General features: G+C 45.3%; 2 protein-coding genes across 4 annotated transcripts in view; one reads left to right on the forward strand and one right to left on the reverse strand.

Annotated features, from left to right (window-relative positions):
• On the reverse strand, positions 1-15176 carry C11H11orf98 (chromosome 11 C11orf98 homolog). The gene is made up of 4 exons (XM_083165453.1): positions 15026-15176; positions 13858-13982; positions 1531-1628; positions 1-1281 (listed from the first exon to the last, which is right to left on the reverse strand). The coding sequence occupies exons 1-4, from the start codon at positions 15062-15064 to the stop codon at positions 1118-1120; spliced, it is 426 nt and encodes a 141-aa protein (XP_083021579.1). The 5' UTR covers positions 15065-15176; the 3' UTR covers positions 1-1117.
• CSKMT (citrate synthase lysine methyltransferase) overlaps positions 14980-18806 on the forward strand; it is a 15450-nt gene continuing 11623 nt past the window's right edge. The window contains exon 1 of one of the 3 annotated variants that reach the window (XM_083165451.1): positions 14980-15339. The gene's annotated coding sequence lies outside the window, so the exon portion shown is untranslated. Of the gene's footprint in view, positions 15345-15380; positions 15418-18806 lie in introns of those variants that run through there. The other 2 variants (XM_083165450.1, XM_083165452.1) reach the window with 2 other exon arrangements.

Here is an 18806-nt window from a genome sequence, read left to right on the forward strand (position 1 = left end):
TGGAAGTTTCAGGTTTATTTCTACATGCAAGGTAGAAAATACATTTCCCTTGATACTGGATTATATTAATACAATGCTTACATAGTATTCATCAGAAACTGGTGTCTTAGCTAAAAAAAAAAAAAAAAGCCCACATTTTAAAACCACCATTTTACATTCACACAACGCCAACAGCCCATTGATGTGACAGGCACCTACAGAGATACCAGCAGCGGCCACAGTACCTCCCTGCAGTTGCTGTGCTGACCATGCCTTATTTACAGCAGCCAGATGGAAGGAACCTTCTATGCCAGTGATGGCTAACCTTGACACTCCAGCTGTTTTTGAACTACAGCATGCCTTGCATCAGTTTTAGCATGGCCAAATAGTAAAACGGCAGCAGGGCATGCTGAGATATGTAGTTCAACAAGAGCTGGTTTGTCAAGGTTAGCCATCACTGTTCTATGCAGTTGCGGCCTGATTCAGACCTGTTTGCTGGGCTGCGAGTGTTCAGAGTCCAGCAAGCAGGTAGCCGCTGCCCCGCCAAATGTATGCCCCCGTATACAGCTGCGAATGCACACAGGGGGGAAATTATTCACCATCAAATAGTTTTCCCCCTGCTTGCAGCTCTGCAGAGGCCGTGGGGAGAAGGAGGCCGCTGATGACATCAGTAGTCCTCCCTACCAACGGCTGGGGAATACCAGCAATTTTTGGGACACTCCCAGAAAACGCCAGCAAGAAAGCCCCCAAGGTGACGATCACGAAGGCTTACCTACGATCGCTACCTTTAGGCAGACGGCTCACGCATGCGCACCAAGTACCAATACGGTGTTTGATAATCACTCGCTTGCGAATTTGCAGCCCAGTGAATGACCTCCTTAGTACACATCTACAAGGATTGTGTATACCAACCAGTTCATGGAGACGGTGTGTATAAGAAACAGGATCATATTTTAGTACATACAGACTTATGTACCCAAAGTCATATAGAAGAAAGAGGCTGCTGTCAACAGCATTTTTAAAGAGATAAGGCACTTTTAGAAGTAATGGACTGGACTGCATCAGGTCCTTTTCGTGGCTTCGAATTATACTACACTACAATTATATTGTCCGCATCTGCATTCATTTATTTCTGGTGTCAATTTGAGTCAGGGATTACAGAATCACCCTTGCTGGCGGTTTCGGCTGTCACCTCTTCCATCTCCACATCCTTCGGAGATTTCTTAGATTTTCTTTTCGGGACGTTGCTTTCAACTTCCATCGCAGCGACAGATAATTTTTTGGGTTTTAATGTGGGTGCCACTAAGAAAGAAAAAGATACAGATATGTAAGAAAAGGCTCAATTAACCATTATCTACAAACTGCTTTGCTGTATAGGTGACAAAACCCAGACAACACTATAGGATTGAAAAAGAAACAGCTACATAAATAGGACTGGAAAGAGCAGAGTACCAAAGAGTTAGTAACCGATCAGGCAGGAGGAAGTTAGGTACATTCTATACACAGGATATCACATATCTTCCAGAGTAGAATATACAAACACTGCATTACAATCCATTTGATCCTTTTCTTTTTGTATATGCTGGAGCTGCTTCACCAGTTTTCTCTTCTTTTTCCCAGAAAGTGTGATATTTGCTCTTGCACTGGAACTGGAAATAAGAAAAACAATAGAATTAGCTATAGAATGGTCATTAAATTAAACAAAAGGAAATAAGTATTCTGAAAACCATTACTTGGGTCTAAAGCAAAGCCAAAAATATAAAAAGGCTAATAAGTTGTATACATGGAACTGCTGGTAAAAAAGGGGAAACCTACTCTCCTACTGGGATAGTTTCACCAACAGCAGGGTTCTACACTATAAAAGCAGTAACCCAGGTAGGTGACAGTAACCGCTCTATATATGGAACACAATCTATTAAGCCAGGCCTGGGGAACCTGTGGCTTTTCAGCTGTTGTGAAACTACACGTCCCAGGCATGTCTTGCCACAGTTTTGCTATTACAGAGTGCCAAAACAATGGCAAGGCATGCTGGGACGTGCAGTTTCCCAACAGCTGGAGAGCCACAGGTTGGCTAGCCCTGTATTAAAGCAACAATTTTCAGTTCCACAACATCTTTGGCTGCTGGATCTAAAGGGCCAATAATATTAAATAGAATATAGGATTGCACAGGTTGAAAATGCTTCTGAGGCACCTGCAATGGCTTAGACAAGCACTGCTAGTAAGCTTAACCAATGTATTTAAAAGGAAAGTACATAAATTGCTTTTTATAGGGTTAGAGGATGGTACTTGTGTACTAGCACGGCGCCCATCGCAGACCATAAGGCATGCGATGGTATGCGATGCTATGGCACCCAATGTTATACAATTTAAAATTGTATACCATCGAATTGTATGGCATTGTATGTCATTCTATCGCAGATATTGTATAAGCACCCTAAAGGGTTTTCCCATGTTAAAAGTGGCCCCTATAAGTTAAACATGTTGGGTGCTTACTATGTTAAAAGCACCCTCACTATCAACGCCAACCCTAAGCGTGGCGAGTAGGGCGGAGTGAAAAAACTGAAATTGAGAAATTAAAAAAATCGGCTAGTGTGGAAAAGTTGTGACTTGACCTGAATAAGAAACGAGCAAAAGCTTTTTGATCTGAGTCAACATCTTCTGTTCTGGCAAGAGGCCTAAAGTTTCACTTTTTAGGTGAAAATGACGAAACCTATGAAGATGCTCCAATCTAGTTATAATTATGTCAGGATGTCTTAGAGTGGTTCATTAATATACTTTAGCATAGTAAAAAACAGTACGAGCTTGTCCTAGTGCAAAGTGACTGACTGGCGGGAGAAAAAATCCCTAATAATTGACCCATTTTCATGGTCACAATTGTGAATATTGTGTGTTTTCTCCTGAACGTGTTTATAATAGAAGAAGCACAAATACTCTAAATTGAATTTCATTGACACTGTGTGAAATATAACACTGCATAATAGCCCTTAATCAGACCAGATCCCAGTACAAATTTGTTCTCAAAATGGGCAAAACAAATGCTGCATTGCAGGTGGGGCAGATGTAACGTGCTGAGAGAGTTAAATTTGGGTGGGGTTTGTTGAAACTAAAATCTAAATTGCAGCAGCTATTTACCCTGCACAGAAACAAAATAACTCAACACAAATCTAAAGGTGGCCATACATCTACAGATCGATTGTCAGATCTGGCTGGTTGGAACAAATACCTGGTAATATCTGAATGACAGTTTTTGGCAGTTTTCCAGCATTTCAAAGCAAAGTGCTCTCATCCATTACCAGTATTTTGTTCCAAACAGACAGATCGGACAATAAATCTGTAGATGTATGGCCACATTAACTCCCTCTGCACATGTTACATCTGCCCCACCTGCAGCTGCATTACAGCATATAATTATGCCAAAGATAAGCCAATATATTAACAGTTAAATACATTAAAGTGCATTATGCTGTAATAAGTATTGCTGATCAATCCTGCCTAGCAGGGCCGTCTTTTTGTATGGGCTTAATGGACACTAGCCCAGGGGCCCCCGGCGTATAAGGGCTGTATGTTGATAGCTGAGGATCCCCTTTTTCCAGGGATACCAAAATTTAGAAAATCGGCCCTGGGGAACTGCAGATATCCAACTTCAAAGCAGCAGTCCACATCTGACCTGTTAATTACAATTTCCAGTCATATTTCTCAGGTTCTCTCTGACACTAGCAGCTTGTCTCTATCATGCCCAGAACCAGAATATCAGCCTTCCAGCAGCCGGTCCCTGCTCCAGCTCCAAACGTCTGGTGTAGTTTTATATTTTTGTCAATGGATTGCTCTGGCTCCTGATCTCTGATACCCAAGTTCCCAGCACCTCCTGAAAGTTGGGACTCTAGGTTTTTATACTAGGCTAAGAAATCTATTTCCAGATAATGGCGATATCTGCAGTCAAACAAGCTGCCCTTCCACCGGAAAATGACGAATATTAAGCCCACTCCATTATCCAACCGTCCCCTGTGTATAAAACACCCCCTACCTCCCTGGAAGTCATTTACAAGGGACCCTTCATACAGCTCAGTGCCCCCTTCCACACGTTAGTGTTCACCCTCCCACCACCTGTGCAGTAAAGGAGTAATTAGCAGAAGTTACTGCTCCAGGTCCTACATGTTGAATGGAAGATAGAGCACCCCCTGCCACCCGTGGGACATCAAAGCTGCTGCTGATACCACCCCTAGGAGGGGAGAATGGGTAAGGGCCCCAGTGCATTGCTTTGCCCAGGTGCCCACACTGCTGTTAAGACGGCCCTGCTGCCTAGAAATGAACACAGTGCTGGACACCACTCATAGAATGATTAACCTGTTATTTTTTGAATCAATGTTCTTGTTTTTTTTCCCCCCTTAACATTAGATTTATTTGTTTATTTACAGTTTCTTATATAGCTCAGCAGATTCCTTTATGCTTTACAATAGTAGACAGTGATAAAACAAATTGGGTAATGACAGACAGACTTGGGGGTTAGAGGGCCCTGCTGCAAGCTTACAATTTATTACATCATAATACACTTCAACGTATTTAACAGTTAATATATTGGCTTATCTTTGGCATAATTATATGCTGTAATGCAGCCCAATCATGTTCCCAGTATAGGGGATGCAACACTGTTTTTCTGTCAATAAACAGAAGTGATATGTGAAATGATACATTAGACAGTTTACACTGTTACTTGTAATACTTATTGTAACAGTTACTGTTTTTCAATAACAGACTGCAACAGTTATTTCTTATTTATATACACAGGATTGTCTATCTTTGTATATGCACTGCAAAGAGAGCAGCATAAATCCAATTTCATGTATTTCAGTGACACTGTGTGAAATATAACACTGCATAATGGCCCTTAATCAGACCTGATCGCAGTACAAATTTGTTCTCAAAATGGGCAAAAAAATGCTGGACTGCAGGTGGGGCAGATGTAACATGTGCAGAGAGATTTAAGGTGGCCATACATCTACAGATTTATTGTCCGATCTGTCTGGTTGGAACAAAATCCTGGTAAAAGATGAGAGCAAATGACAGTTGACCATTTGCTTTGAAATGCTGAAAAACTGTCATTCAGATATTACCAGCTGTTTGTTCCAACCGGCCCAATCTGACAATCGATCTGTAAATGTATGGCCACCTTTAGATTTGTGTGAGTTATTTCGTTTCTGTGCAAGGTAAATACCGGCTGCATTATTTTTACACTGTAATTTAGATTTCAGTTTCAACACACCCCACCCAAATTTAACTCTCTCAGCACGTTACATCTGCCCCACCTGCAATGCAGCATTTGTTTTGCCCATTTTGAGAACAAATTTGTACTGGGATCAGGTCTGATTAAGGGCTATTATGCAGTGTTATATTTCACACAGTGTCACCGAAATTCCATTTAGAGTATTTGTGCTTCTTCTATTATAAACACATTCAGGAGAAAACACACAATATTCACAATTGTGACCATGAAAATGGGTCAATTATTAGGGATTTTTTCTCCCACCAAAGTCATTCACTTTGCACTAGGACAAGCTCGTACTCGCTTTCTCTAACGTCCTAGGGTATACTGGGGTTTAGGTAGACAATGGGTATAGATGGGTCCAAAGGAGCCGGTGCACTTTAATAAAAATTAACATCCTGTGTGCTGGCTCCTCCCCTCTATGCCCCCTCCCACAGCCCAGTTTAGAAAAAAGTGCCCTACGGGCCGGTAGCACACTCTGGAGCTCCAGAGTTTTTTATGTTATTTTTTCTAATTTTATTTTTATTTTTGCAGCAAGCTGTGCTTACTGCTGTCCTGATGGAGGGACACGGCACCAACCTCTTACAGGGTTAATGGTCCGTGTCCTGCTGCCGGGGTTTGGTCCCGGACGGTGTTGTTACCGCAGTCATTAAGGACTGACGAGCACACCTTCAGCCCGCCGCCCCATCAGAGTGACGAAACAGCGGTAATAAGTCTCCCGCTAAGGGGATTCTTGTAGCCGCGGCGGCGTGTATTTTACACACAGACGCGCCATGTTGGGGGCGGAGCCTCCCGGAGAGCGCGAAAGAGCAGCAGCAGCCGGCGCCATTACCGCTTGCTGAGAGCACCGCGACGACGCAGACAGAGACCGTACAACAGACTGGTAACACAGTGGGGTTGTGGGGGTCCGTGGGTGCTTGTAAGTGCCACACTTTTGTCCTCTGTAGGACCAAACTGCGTTTATTGTTAGCCCGGGTGCCTGCCTAACGCCCAGCTAAGGGCTTGTGTGCTGGCTCTTCCTCTCTGTCCCTTCTCGTTGCTTGGGGAAGTTACAGTTGCTCTGTGGGTACGGTATAGTTATATAAAGGCAATATATACTTCCGACAGCATGGCAGGGAAGAAGTCTGTATGTCAGTCATGCCACGCAAAATTCACCCCCCTGGTGGAGGGGTCTCTTGTGTGTGAAAGCTGTATGCCACCTGAGCAGGGTACTAGCAGCCAGGAGCCTGCTTGGTTGGATTCTATTAAGGGAATGATGTCTTCTATCTCTTCTGAATTAGCTGTGGCTAGACAGGAGAGACATGACTTACAGAAGTCTGTGGCTGATCTTAGAGCCACACCTGCTGCTCAAAGACCACCTAAGCTTCTCCCTCAAAAGCGTTCTTTGCCTGCTCTGCTTGGTACAGACACTGATGATGAGGAATTAGAAGAGGATGAGGTAGATATTCCTGAGGTAGTGGAGGAATCCCACTCTCAAGGGGTGGATGCTCTCATTTTTGCTATTAGAGAGGTCCTTAATCTTCCTGACAAGGAAGAGGAACAGACAGAACTAATGTTTTTCTCTACAAAAGAAAAATCCTCTGCCACTTTTCCTGTCTCTACAGAGCTTAATAGAAAATTTCAACAGTCTTGGGCTCACCCAGAAAAGAGATTTCAGGTGCCTAAAAGGTTCTTATCTATTTTTCCTTTCCCTTCTGAGGATAGAAAGTTGTGGGAGACCCCACCAGCAGTGGATACATCTGTATCCAGGCTCTCTAAAAAGATAGTGCTCCCAGTCCCTGGGGCAGTCTCTTTAAAAGATCCAGCTGATAGAAAGCTGGAAACTACATTAAAGGCTATCTATGTGGCATCTGGGGCAACTCAGAGACCAGTTATTGCAGGTTGTTGGATAACCAAGGCCATTAGCAAATGGGCTGAGGCAATTCAGGCAGATTTACAAGAGGATAACCCTCAAGTGGATATGCTGACCCTTTTGAGACATATCCAGGAATCTGCAGATTTCTTATGTGAAGCGTTAAAAGAGATTGGCGTAGTGGCAGCTCAGACAAACACTATGTCTGTTTCCGCCCGCAGAGTCTTATGGTTGCGACAATGGGCGGCCGACCCAGAGTCTAAGAGGGGTGTAGAGGCCCTACCTTTCACCGGGGAGGCTCTATTCGGTGAAGAACTAAATAAGTGGATTTCACAGGCAACTGCTGGAAAGTCCACTTACTTGCCGTCTGCCCCTCCACCCCCGAGGAGAAATTATTCAGGCCCCTCCTTGCAGTCCTTTCGGACCGCGAGGTTCAGGTCCAGAGGCCGTGGAGCCTCAAATGCAGTCAGAGGCACAAGAGGCAAGTCCCGCAGAACCCAGTCAGCAGTTCTGCCCGAGCAGGCTCACACCTCCACTCAGGAAAAGCCCTCAGCATGACTGTTCCCTTCGTCAGGGGGGGGACATTCCAGTGGGAGCACGGTTACTTCATTTCAGTCCGGTTTGGCGGGCGTCGGGCCTGGACCCCTGGGTGCTAGAAATAGTAACTCAGGGATACAGAATAGAGTTTGCCTCTATCCCGCCTCAAAAATTCTTCAAGTCAGCCTTACCAGTTTCACAAGAATCTCAAAGGAACCTTCTGGAGGCGGTTCGGAAACTAATAGATCAGGCTGTAGTAATTCCGGTACCTACCCATCTCAGGGGGAAGGGATACTACTCCAACGTATTCGTCGTACCCAAACCAGACGGTTCGGTACGCCCTATACTGAATCTTCGGTTTCTGAACATGCATCTCAAGACTTTCAAGTTCAAGATGGAGTCCTTGAGGGCGGTCATTTCGGGATTGGAGGAAAGGGAGTTCTTGGTGTCGTTAGACATAAAGGATGCCTACCTTCACATCCCGATATGGCCGCCACATCAGGCCTATCTTCGCTTCACGATTCTAAACGACCACTACCAGTTCAGGGCTTTACCGTTTGGCCTGTCTACAGCCCCTCGGATATTCACGAAGGTCATGGCAGAGATGATGCTTCTACTCCGCCGGGCCGGAGTGAATATTGTGCCATACCTGGACGACCTTTTAATAAAGGCCCCTACCAGAGAGCTACTGGAGGAGAGTGTCAGCACCACCTCCAGGATCCTGTCAACCCACGGATGGATACTGAATCTAAAGAAGTCGCAGCTAGTACCATCTCAAAGACTTCTCTTCCTAGGGATGATACTAGATACGGTGGCGCAGAAGGTCTTCCTGCCAACGGAGAAGGTTTTGGCCATCCAAAGGATGGTGCGGTTGGTTCTGAAACCGCGCAGGATATCTGTCCACTCCTGCATACAACTACTCGGGAGGATGGTAGCAGCATACGAAGCGATTCCCTACGGACGCTTCCATGCGAGGATTTTCCAACTGGACCTCTTAACCAAGTGGACGGGTTCTCACCTCCACATGCACTCCCTGGTCACTCTGTCATCGGAGACAAGAGTCTCTCTTCTGTGGTGGCTGAAGTCATCCAACCTGCTAGAAGGAAGGAAGTTCGGATTTTACCCATGGGTACTCCTAACAACAGATGCCAGCTTGAAGGGTTGGGGAGCAGTAACTCAAGGAGTTCACTTCCAGGGGCTATGGTCAGAACAGGAGGCCTCTCTCCCCATAAACATCCTAGAACTAAGAGCAATACATCAGGCCTTACTACAGGCCTCAGATCTGTTGAGAGGAAAACCAGTTCAAGTCCAATCGGACAATGTCACGGCAGTGGCATATATAAATTGCCAAGGGGGCACAAAAAGCAGGTCTGCCATGAGAGAAGCGGCAAAAATTCTAAGGTGGGCGGAAAACCACGCAGAAGCCATATCGGCCATCTTCATTCCGGGAGTACAAAACTTACTAGCGGATTATCTCAGCAGACATACTCTACACCCAGGGGAGTGGAGTCTACACCCTCAGATATTTCAAATGCTGGTGGACAGGTGGGGGTGTCCTCAGGCAGATATGATGGCCTCACAGATGAACAAGAAACTGCCGAGATATTGCTCCCGAACGCGGGATCCTCTAGCAGTGTCGGTGGACGCACTGACGGCGCCATGGCCCTTCAGTTTCATTTACCTGTTTCCCCCCATCCCATTGATCCCGAGAATTCTCAAGAGGATAAAACGGGAAAGGGTCCTGGTGATCTTCATCGCCCCATATTGGCCGCGCAGGACCTGGTTTGCGGACCTTCTGTCCCTGTCTCTGGAAGACCCTTGGCCTCTGCCACATCGACCAGACCTTCTACAGCAAGGGCCGTTCATTTATCACGACTTACGTCGGCTAAATTTAATGGCGTGGAGATTGAAAGGGAAATCCTAGCAAGAAAAGGCATCCCAAGTGCTGTTATTCCGACTATGCTCCAGGCTAGAAAAATAGTCACTTCAAAGCATTACTACAGAATCTGGAAGCGGTATGTCTCTTGGTGCGAAAGCCATAGATTTTCTCCTTCGGAATTCAAATTGGGAAGATTCCTTAGATTTTTACAGGCTGGTGTTGATCTGGGCCTTAGGCTGGGATCCATCAAGGTCCAAATTTCTGCACTGTCTATATTTTTTCAGAGACAGTTGGCGACTCTCCCAGAGGTGCAGACCTTCATCAAGGGGGTCCTACACATACAACCACCCTTCAAAAGTCCGGTGGCGCCTTGGGATCTAAACCTAGTTTTGGAATTCCTTCAATCATCCTGGTTCGAGCCTTTGAAGACAGCAGAAATAAAGTTCCTTACATGGAAAACGGTTCTGTTATTGGCATTAGCATCTGGTAGAAGAGTCTCCGAGCTGAGCGCACTATCTTGCAGAAGCCCATACCTAGTCTTTCATGCAGACAGAGCTGAGTTGCGTACAGGGCCGAAGTTCCTCCCGAAGGTGGTCTCGGCTTTTCATATTAACCAGCCCATTGTGGTTCCATCGGTTACTACTGGTTCTTCCACCCCTAAAGCTTTGGATGTGGTTAGAGCTTTGAGGACTTACGTTTCTCGAACAGCTCGTACAAGAAAGTCTGATGCTCTCTTCATTCTATATGATGCTAGAAAGATAGGATGTCCAGCGACAAAGCAGTCCATCGCCAGATGGATTAGATTAACCATTCAGATGGCCTATTCGCAGGCCTCGATTCCTGCTCCTGCCTCCATATCCGCTCACTCTACCAGGTCGGTGAGTGCCTCGTGGGCGGCTGCTCGGGGGACTTCATTACTACAGTTGTGTAGGGCAGCCACCTGGTCGGGGAACAATACCTTTGTAAGGTTTTACAGTTTTGATACTCTGGCATCAGAGGATCTACAGTTTGGAAACTCAGTGTTACAGGGACCTCAGCACTCTCCCGCCCGTTGTGGGAGCTTTGGGACGTCCCCATTGTCTACCTAAACCCCAGTATACCCTAGGACGTTAGAGAAAAGGGGATTTTGATTACCTACCGGTAAATCCTTTTCTCGTAGTCCGTAGGGTATACTGGGCTCCCTCCTCTGTGCTTCGTTCTACTGTTTGGCGTGTTTGACTGACCAGTTTCGTCAGTGTTATGCTGTTGGTAGTTAAGGTTAAAGTTATTCCTCCTCTCATAGTATGACCGTCTCCTTCGGGCACAGTTTTCTAAACTGGGCTGTGGGAGGGGGCATAGAGGGGAGGAGCCAGCACACAGGATGTTAATTTTTATTTAAGTGCACCGGCTCCTTTGGACCCATCTATACCCATTGTCTACCTAAACCCCAGTATACCCTACGGACTACGAGAAAAGGATTTACCGGTAGGTAATCAAAATCCCCTTTTTACTATGCTAAGGTATATTAATGAACCACTCTAAGACATGCTGACATAATTTTAACTAGATCGGAGCATCTTCATAGGTTTCGTCATTTTCACCAAAAAAGTGAAACTTCAGGCCTCTTGCCAGAACAGAAGATGTTGACTCAGATCAAAATGCTTTTGCACGTTTCTTATTCAAGTCAAGTCACAACTTTTCCACACTAGCCGATTTTGAATTTCTCAATTTCAGTTTTTTCACTCCGCCCTAGTGGCGAGCCCGCGAGGGGCGGCGGTACGCGTCCTACGACCTTTTCATACCCCCACTATCCACGTCGGCGTGGAGTTGATTTTATATAGTGTGGCGAGCGCAGCGAGCCCCGCGAGGAGACACAGAATACATGTAAAGTAATACGTGTCCGCTTGCCACACTTCGGGCTCGCCACACTATATAAAATCAACTCCACGACAACGTGGATAGTGGGGGGTATGAAAAGGTCGTAGGATGCGTACCGCTGCGCTCGCCACGCTTCGGGTTCACGTTCATAGTGGGGGTGGCGTGGGGGTGCATTTAACATTGTAAGCCCCCATTAGGGTGCTTATACAATTAAACATCGTATAGGGTGCTTATACAATTAAACATCGTATAGGGTGCTTATACAATTAAACATCGTATAGGGTGCTTATACAATTAAACATCGTATAGGGTGCTTATACAATTAAACATCGTATAGGGTGCTTATACAATTAAACATCGTATAGGGTGCTTATACAATTAAACATTGTATAGGGGGCTTATACAATTAAACATTGTATAGGGGGCTTATACAATTTGAAATCGCATCGCTGTGCATCGGGTGTATGCCATGCGATACGATGCGATTATATGTCATGCGACCAAATATCGTGGGCGCCGTGCTAGTACACAAGTACCTAGAGGATAATTTGTCTGCTCCAGTAGCTAGGGTAGTGTTTCCCCAAACTCTGCCATGACAATCCAAGATTTAAGGATACCTCAGTCAATCTGCCGGACTCCAGCATGGATAGCCTTAAAACTTAAATGTTAATAGCAAAGTTTGGCAAACTCTGAGCTAGGGTCTTGCATCTGCCTCTTAATCAATCCATCTACACAGTCTCCTTCATTAATTCATAGTTTTTTTTTACTTAAATTATACATTTATGCCTAAACAATTACATTATGCATTTTTTATGTAGGACAAAGTTGCAACTTAAAAAGGTGACCGTACAAACACCCCAAACATACAGATAGGTAGCTGGATGATTAACTGCATAACAGGAGCATATATTCATACCGTAAGAAGAAGGGTTATCGTATCATTCACATAATATCACCGTATAGTGTTAGTATCACAACAATACCCAAAGGCGCCATTCGGGCACTGACCTATAAAGGCAGTACAGAATATAAAATGGAATATCACTCAGACTAACATGTACAATACCCTCCCATATAGTAGGAATCACTTAGTATAGGTTGCATGGTTAACTGCAGTGTCCAAACAGAATGAAAATAGATACCATGAATCCAGCTACCAAGTATAAAAATAATAATAATAATAATAATAACCAAAGCAAACCTACCTCATAACCCCCCACCCTGTCCAACCCACCCTCAACTTGGATGTACTTGGATCCCGTAAAACAACCTACTTCTAACTCATTACCTATTATGAACTATATGGCCTTTAGCTAAACCGCATTGAATCTGCACTAACATTAGGATATGGACAGGTCTATGGAGCTAATCTATACCCCCCAAAAATCTACCTTACTCCTCCCACCCTATCCACTCACTCACGACCGTACAGTTTTAAATACAGTAACTATCTGTAGGAACTCCTGCACAAGCCGTATAGCATAACACATGACTATATATAATAATGCAGTAGTCATGCAAATTGTTTCAGTGTGCAGTGCGGTGGCCAACATTGCAATCAGGTGTTAGATTCCAAACGTGTGCAGATGCTGTTAAGATGTGTACACAGTCATTTATCACTGGCAATATGGTTGATGAGCGGCAGGGTGTCATTTTCATCAGCGATCATCTCTGGTCGCTGATGAAAACGGGACACGGAGCAATATATTGCTGAGCGATATACTGCACCGTGTGTACACAGCCTAAGCTCCACTGTGGCAGGGGCTTATGTCAATAATGATATATTCTCTGTAAAAAAAGCTCTTATATGTATGTGATCTAAATAAGAGTTAATCCTACAGCCAGAGAGACTGGGGGCATGGGCAGCAGCTCACAGAGCCGCTGGCCATGCCCCCACAGCCATAAAATCGGGGTATGGCTTTGCAGGAGGGTCATTAGTATGGACCACACACCCTTGGCGCTAGGTCACGACCTCAAAATATCAGCCCATGCACAGCGTCCTACTTCTGCCAAAGTTGGGGGTAGGAGTTTGGACTGCACTGCAGCCCCACCTCAGGAGCCGCCACTGCTCGGGTGTAATGTTGGATTTACTCAGAGCTCTCCATAGCAGACTACCCTGTAACAGAAGGCAGAATTAGAGATAGCCATCAACACTATTGCCATCAATGTTTGCCATAGATGGCAATAGTGCAAACTTCCATTGATGGTAGCATACTATGTAATGTATGACCATCAATAGTTAAAACTAGCAATGGCCATCCCTTTTATTTGGCTGACTAGCATGCGGCCAATCAAAGCCTTGGAGGAGGGAAACCATCTGGTTCTACCACCATCGATTTCAAAACTATTCTACATCAGTCATAAACAAACGATGACTCTGAATCATCGATGGTCGATGGCCATCCCTAGGCAAAATGTGACGCTCTCCCTGTGCAATATACTCGGTGAAAGTCAAAGCCCCCCACATTACTTTAAGCTGTTCATATAACTTACCTTCTCTTCTTCAGGTGATGAACAGTTATTAATCCTTTGTCCACGACTGCACCAATTATTTTGTGTCTCTTACGTTTCTCCCGACTAATCACACGGCGGCGTTTAAAGAGATTTTTTTGTAAATCCTGTGGCAACAAATAAGATTTTATTTTACTACAGTAGGAACTGAATAAAAATAGTACAAAAAAAAAAAAAAAAAAAATAAAACATTAAGGATGGGAAATAAGAGACAAAGGGCTAAGAGCTCTGCTTTCTAGCTTATAATGAATGGAAACTAAAAAAAAAAAAAAAATTAAAGAAAGAGGAAAGAAATCAGGGATGTGTAACAATTTGTTTCTTTGGGTCAGCTTTGAATATACAGTATAGATCAGATTCTGACTTGGCAGTAAAGCAAGAAAGAACAAGTTTTTTTTTTTTTTTACACCAAAAATCCCAGATGCGACCTGGCTTTTGGAAGACGGAACCGAGCCGGGTCAGATCCGGGATTTACACTGCTGTGCCCACCCGCAGTGTAGACTTCCCGGCACTAGACATCTTCAAGCGCCGGGACCGCCGATCGCCGTGTTGGGGGCAGCCCAGCACCAACGTAAGGGGTATAACTGAGCACTTTGGTAAAGCCATGTGGCACTGCAGGTGGGGCAGATTTTGTCAAGTCAGAGCAGGCTGTTGCAGGCCACTGCAGGGGAGACCGTTGCAGTCAAGATTGACTGCAACATTTCCTCTGTATATAAAGGGAAGGTTGATACTGAAGGGGATGGGGCCTGGGGGTGCCACAAATTGATTAATTATAACACTGGCGTCTTCTGCTGCCCCTAGAACTGCAGTGCAAGCGTCCTGGGTCCAACCCTGGTAGTTACCACCAGTGTTGAAGTCCCAGGTCAGTCATCACGGGATTTTGTGATTCCACTAAAAAAAAAAACAGGATCAAAATGGAAAAAGGTGCTGCTAGTGGAAATGTTGCTTTTCAAAGCCAGTATAAAAGAAGCTCTAGCTTCGCCCCTTATAGTCAGCCTTCCTTGTCGTGTCTGCCGAATCAGATGCAGCGTGGAACATGCCATTCCGTCAATCAGTTCTACTACTAGTTCGTGATTAAATTCCTTGCCATAGTCATAGCGAATGATCTGTAACTGTCACCCTCCTCATCCGCGCCAACCCATTCCCCCAATACCGTTTTTGGCCGATTGATCTTTCCTCCGGGAGCCCCCATGCTGCAGCCACTTGCGTCCGTGTACGAGCAGCTTCCGCCCTAGTTCCAAGCCTCGCTCCCAAGTGTCTATTATATTACCCAATCATCTGCCTGGAGACGGCTAAGAGCGCGACCATAGAGAGGTGCACCATGGCGCACTGGCTCCCTCCTCTGGATGGGAAGTGTGATTACCATTACTAATACTATGGAATAAGCGGCGAAGTCGAACGAACTTGCGTAATGGTGGTGGCCACAACGCACAACGTAGGCTGCTGCTGATATCATACCGGTTGCTTGTAATGTAAGTACATACAGACTTCATCTCCCCCTCTTCTTACAGCTGGGAGCGAGATGGCGGACGTAACACCAGACAGGTAGTGCAGCAAGATTTTTAATCCGCTTAAAAGTAAATGGGCAGGGTCGGGGTGAAGGTGACAGCAAGTTGCAGAGACTGCAGTGTATGTCTACAGGTAGGACTGGGGAATCTAAACATTTTGTCTCCGGTATTGATGTGTTGCATACGCACAGCTTTTTGCACTAAAATGATGGTATGTAATATGTGGAGGTTGTGTTCTGATTTTGTGACATGAGAAAGTAGCCCAAAACTTTACAAAATCATGATTCTACAAAGTGTGAACAATAATCCTGGGTACACACCAGAACGATTTGGTCTTAATTCTCCCCATTTTTATGTGATTTCTACTGATTGTGTGAAAAAGAGCAGAATTGGGCATGTTTTCAATGCGATTTCGATCCGATGTGCATCCCAGCCGGTTGTTTGGTTGCTTTGGAGATTTATCCCAATCGGACAGTCTGGTTGTGAACTGTAATTTTTGACTAAAGTTTGTATGAAATGTAACAGCGCAACAAAGTTGTTTTTTTACTTCCATCAAACACTTGTTATGGAGCACAACAGATGCCACTGGTCTTCTATGACTACAAGAGTGGTCTGTGACAGCAGCAAAGCTTTGACCATCTTGGCTGCTTTTGGAGAGGAAGCACTGTTCTGAACCACTGTGTTTTAGTAGTTTTCTTAAATTTCATTGTGGGAGACATTACCTGGAGAACAAGAAGCGCTGCGGACAACCTATGTCTGCCATCAGTGAGGACATCATTGCTGCTATGCGAACCAGAGTTGAGGTGGACCCAGGGATTAAAGCAGAGGCAAAAGGGGTCGGTACTCCATGGCCCCCCTCTAGCTAGGGGCCCCCTGTGGTTGGCATGTATTTAAATAAATTTTTAGCTAAAGGTTTTGTGCATGGGAGTGGGGTAGTTCTGCAGCTTCAGGATGCGGTTAATTTCCCGGCAATCGGAATCCCGGCGTTCAAAATCTCGACGCTGGAATCCCGATCGCCGAAATCCAAAAATTAGCGTGGCGAGCACAGCGAGCCTGCAAAGGGGGGGGGGGGGGGGGGGGGCGATCCACGTCCTCCCCTTGTCGGGATTCCAGCGTCTGGATTTTGAACACCGGGATTCCGACCGCCGGGATTCCATACAGAATCCTGCAGCTTAACCCTATCTGACAATGATTAATGGTGGTGAGCATGGGGTGCCAAGGCACACTGACTGCACAGTCAACTCCCAGTGTGCAGTGCATTACTGGGAGTTGACTAAGTCCCATGACACTTTGCACAAGAGGGCAGAGGCTGAGAGGTTTGTGCTGAGTTCTGATTGGTGGAGCTCATTACATGCTTCTCAGGCCCATGGAGGACAGCAGCAGCCTAGTCATGGGAGGGTTTTTAATCAGAGGCAGCACTGGGACTGTGAGGTCTCCTACAGTCCTACAGAGTAAGGTGCAGAGGGACAAATACAGTATAAAGGCTTTTCATGTGGTGTGTGTGCGTGTGTGTGTATATGTGTGTGTGTGTGTATATGTATGTATGTATGTATGTATGTATGTGTATATAATATATATATATATATATATATATATATATATATATATATATATATATATATATATATATATATATATGTGTGTGTGTGTATATCTATCTATCTATCTATCTATCTATCTATCTATCTGTGGGCTAATCTTTGTATAAGTCAGCCGAGAGAGCACACACCAAAAAGTTCAGCAAAGATAAATGGTTTAATACATCACCATTATGGCATACAGCAGGTCGACGTTTCGGACTAAACACAGTCCTTTTTCGAGACAAGCAACGCTATAACACAACAGCTCAGCAACAGTGCAGGAGGCAATGTGATGTGCTGAGCCTGGGGCGCCCCTAATAAAGGTCATTAAATACATTCATTTTGAACAGCTGAAAACAGCCAAATGCATCATACAACAGGAGCCTATGTGGCTCAATTCAAAGTACCTCATATCGCTGAGAATCCCCCAAGCGCGCCGGTGGATATTGCAGACAATAAAGGGTGTCCTGTCAGGACAGCCGGACACCGGATATGACGTCGGTGCGGTCCACCGATCCGTCATTCCCCTCAGGCAGTGGAGCAGAGAGAGCGCTCAGCTCGGACGCACGCAACCCGTAAGTGATCAGTCACTTCCGCAAAATGCGTTCCAGACGGCTGTAAGCGCGTTCTAACTGAGTAGACTGCGCTATATGTAGACCAGTGTGTCGTTAAAGTGCTAGTGACGTATGTCACCAATAAACAATGCACATAAGCGGACCTCAGTACTAGTAATAAAGTGGGGCACGGAGGGTGAGGTGGAGAGGGGCTTGGATGGGGGATTATCAGCAAGCAGAGGTATATATAGTGTCACCTACACTTTAACACAAATCAGGACGGGGTTGGGGCTCAAACAGAGTTAGCCCCATATTATGGACCAATATAGAGGCGCATCCAGGCCACCCCAAAATAGCCATGAAAGAGCATGATGATCAATTCTTCAACAAATACATACATATAATAAGAAATCAGACAAACACAAAAACACATACATGAAGTATTTACATATGTACAATGGTATAACACCTGTCCAAAAATTTTTTTAGGACAGATAAAGAGTTGGTCAGTGCCTATCGGAAACTATTACCCAAAGCCAGCAATCGGTTATGTGGACAGAAAGCAATTTAGAGGATTATGCTCGTTGAGCCCACGCGGGGTCACTGTATTAAGTCGATGTATCCATCGTGCTTCAAGGCGACGTAACAGCAGATTCCTGTCACCCCCTCTGGTCGAGTTAGGTACATGGTCCACCAGAATGCAGCGTAGGGTTGATGTCTGGTGTCCCAGGGCCAGATAATGTTTGGCCACTGGCTTATCTGAAACTCCTGTGGATAGTGCAGTCCTAATCGAGTAGCGATGATTCGCCATGCGATCTCGAAAGGACCGTGTCGTCATGCCGACGTAGTATAGTGTGCATGGACATATTAACACATAAATCACGTGTGTGCTGGTGCACGTCAGCCTATGCTTGATTTTAATGCTGTTTCCATTGTGGGGATGTCGAATTGAAGTCCCACTGTTCATGGAGTGGCATGTCGTGCATCCTGCACATTGAAAGCAGCCCCCTCTCATGGTCATTGTAGCTTGACCTGTCCCAAGCGGTGGGTACAGCGTGGGTCTCATTAAGAGCTGTTGTAGATTTCGTCCACGCCGATAGGAATTCATAGGTGGTTTAGATTTCTGCAGTTTGAGAGCTGGGTCGCTGGCCACCAATGGCCAATGCTTTCTATAGATATCCTGTGTCATATATGCTGTGTGGTCGTAATTGCCCACGCGCACTAACTGGGTGGACATGTCAGACCTTGATGTTGTTTTGTCCACTGGAGTGGTGTGTCTCTCTTGGGCTTTG

This window comes from Crinia signifera, chromosome 11 (genome assembly GCF_055691185.1).
Source record: "Crinia signifera chromosome 11, ASM5569118v1, whole genome shotgun sequence".
In the NCBI taxonomy this organism is placed as follows: domain Eukaryota; kingdom Metazoa; phylum Chordata; class Amphibia; order Anura; family Myobatrachidae; genus Crinia; species Crinia signifera.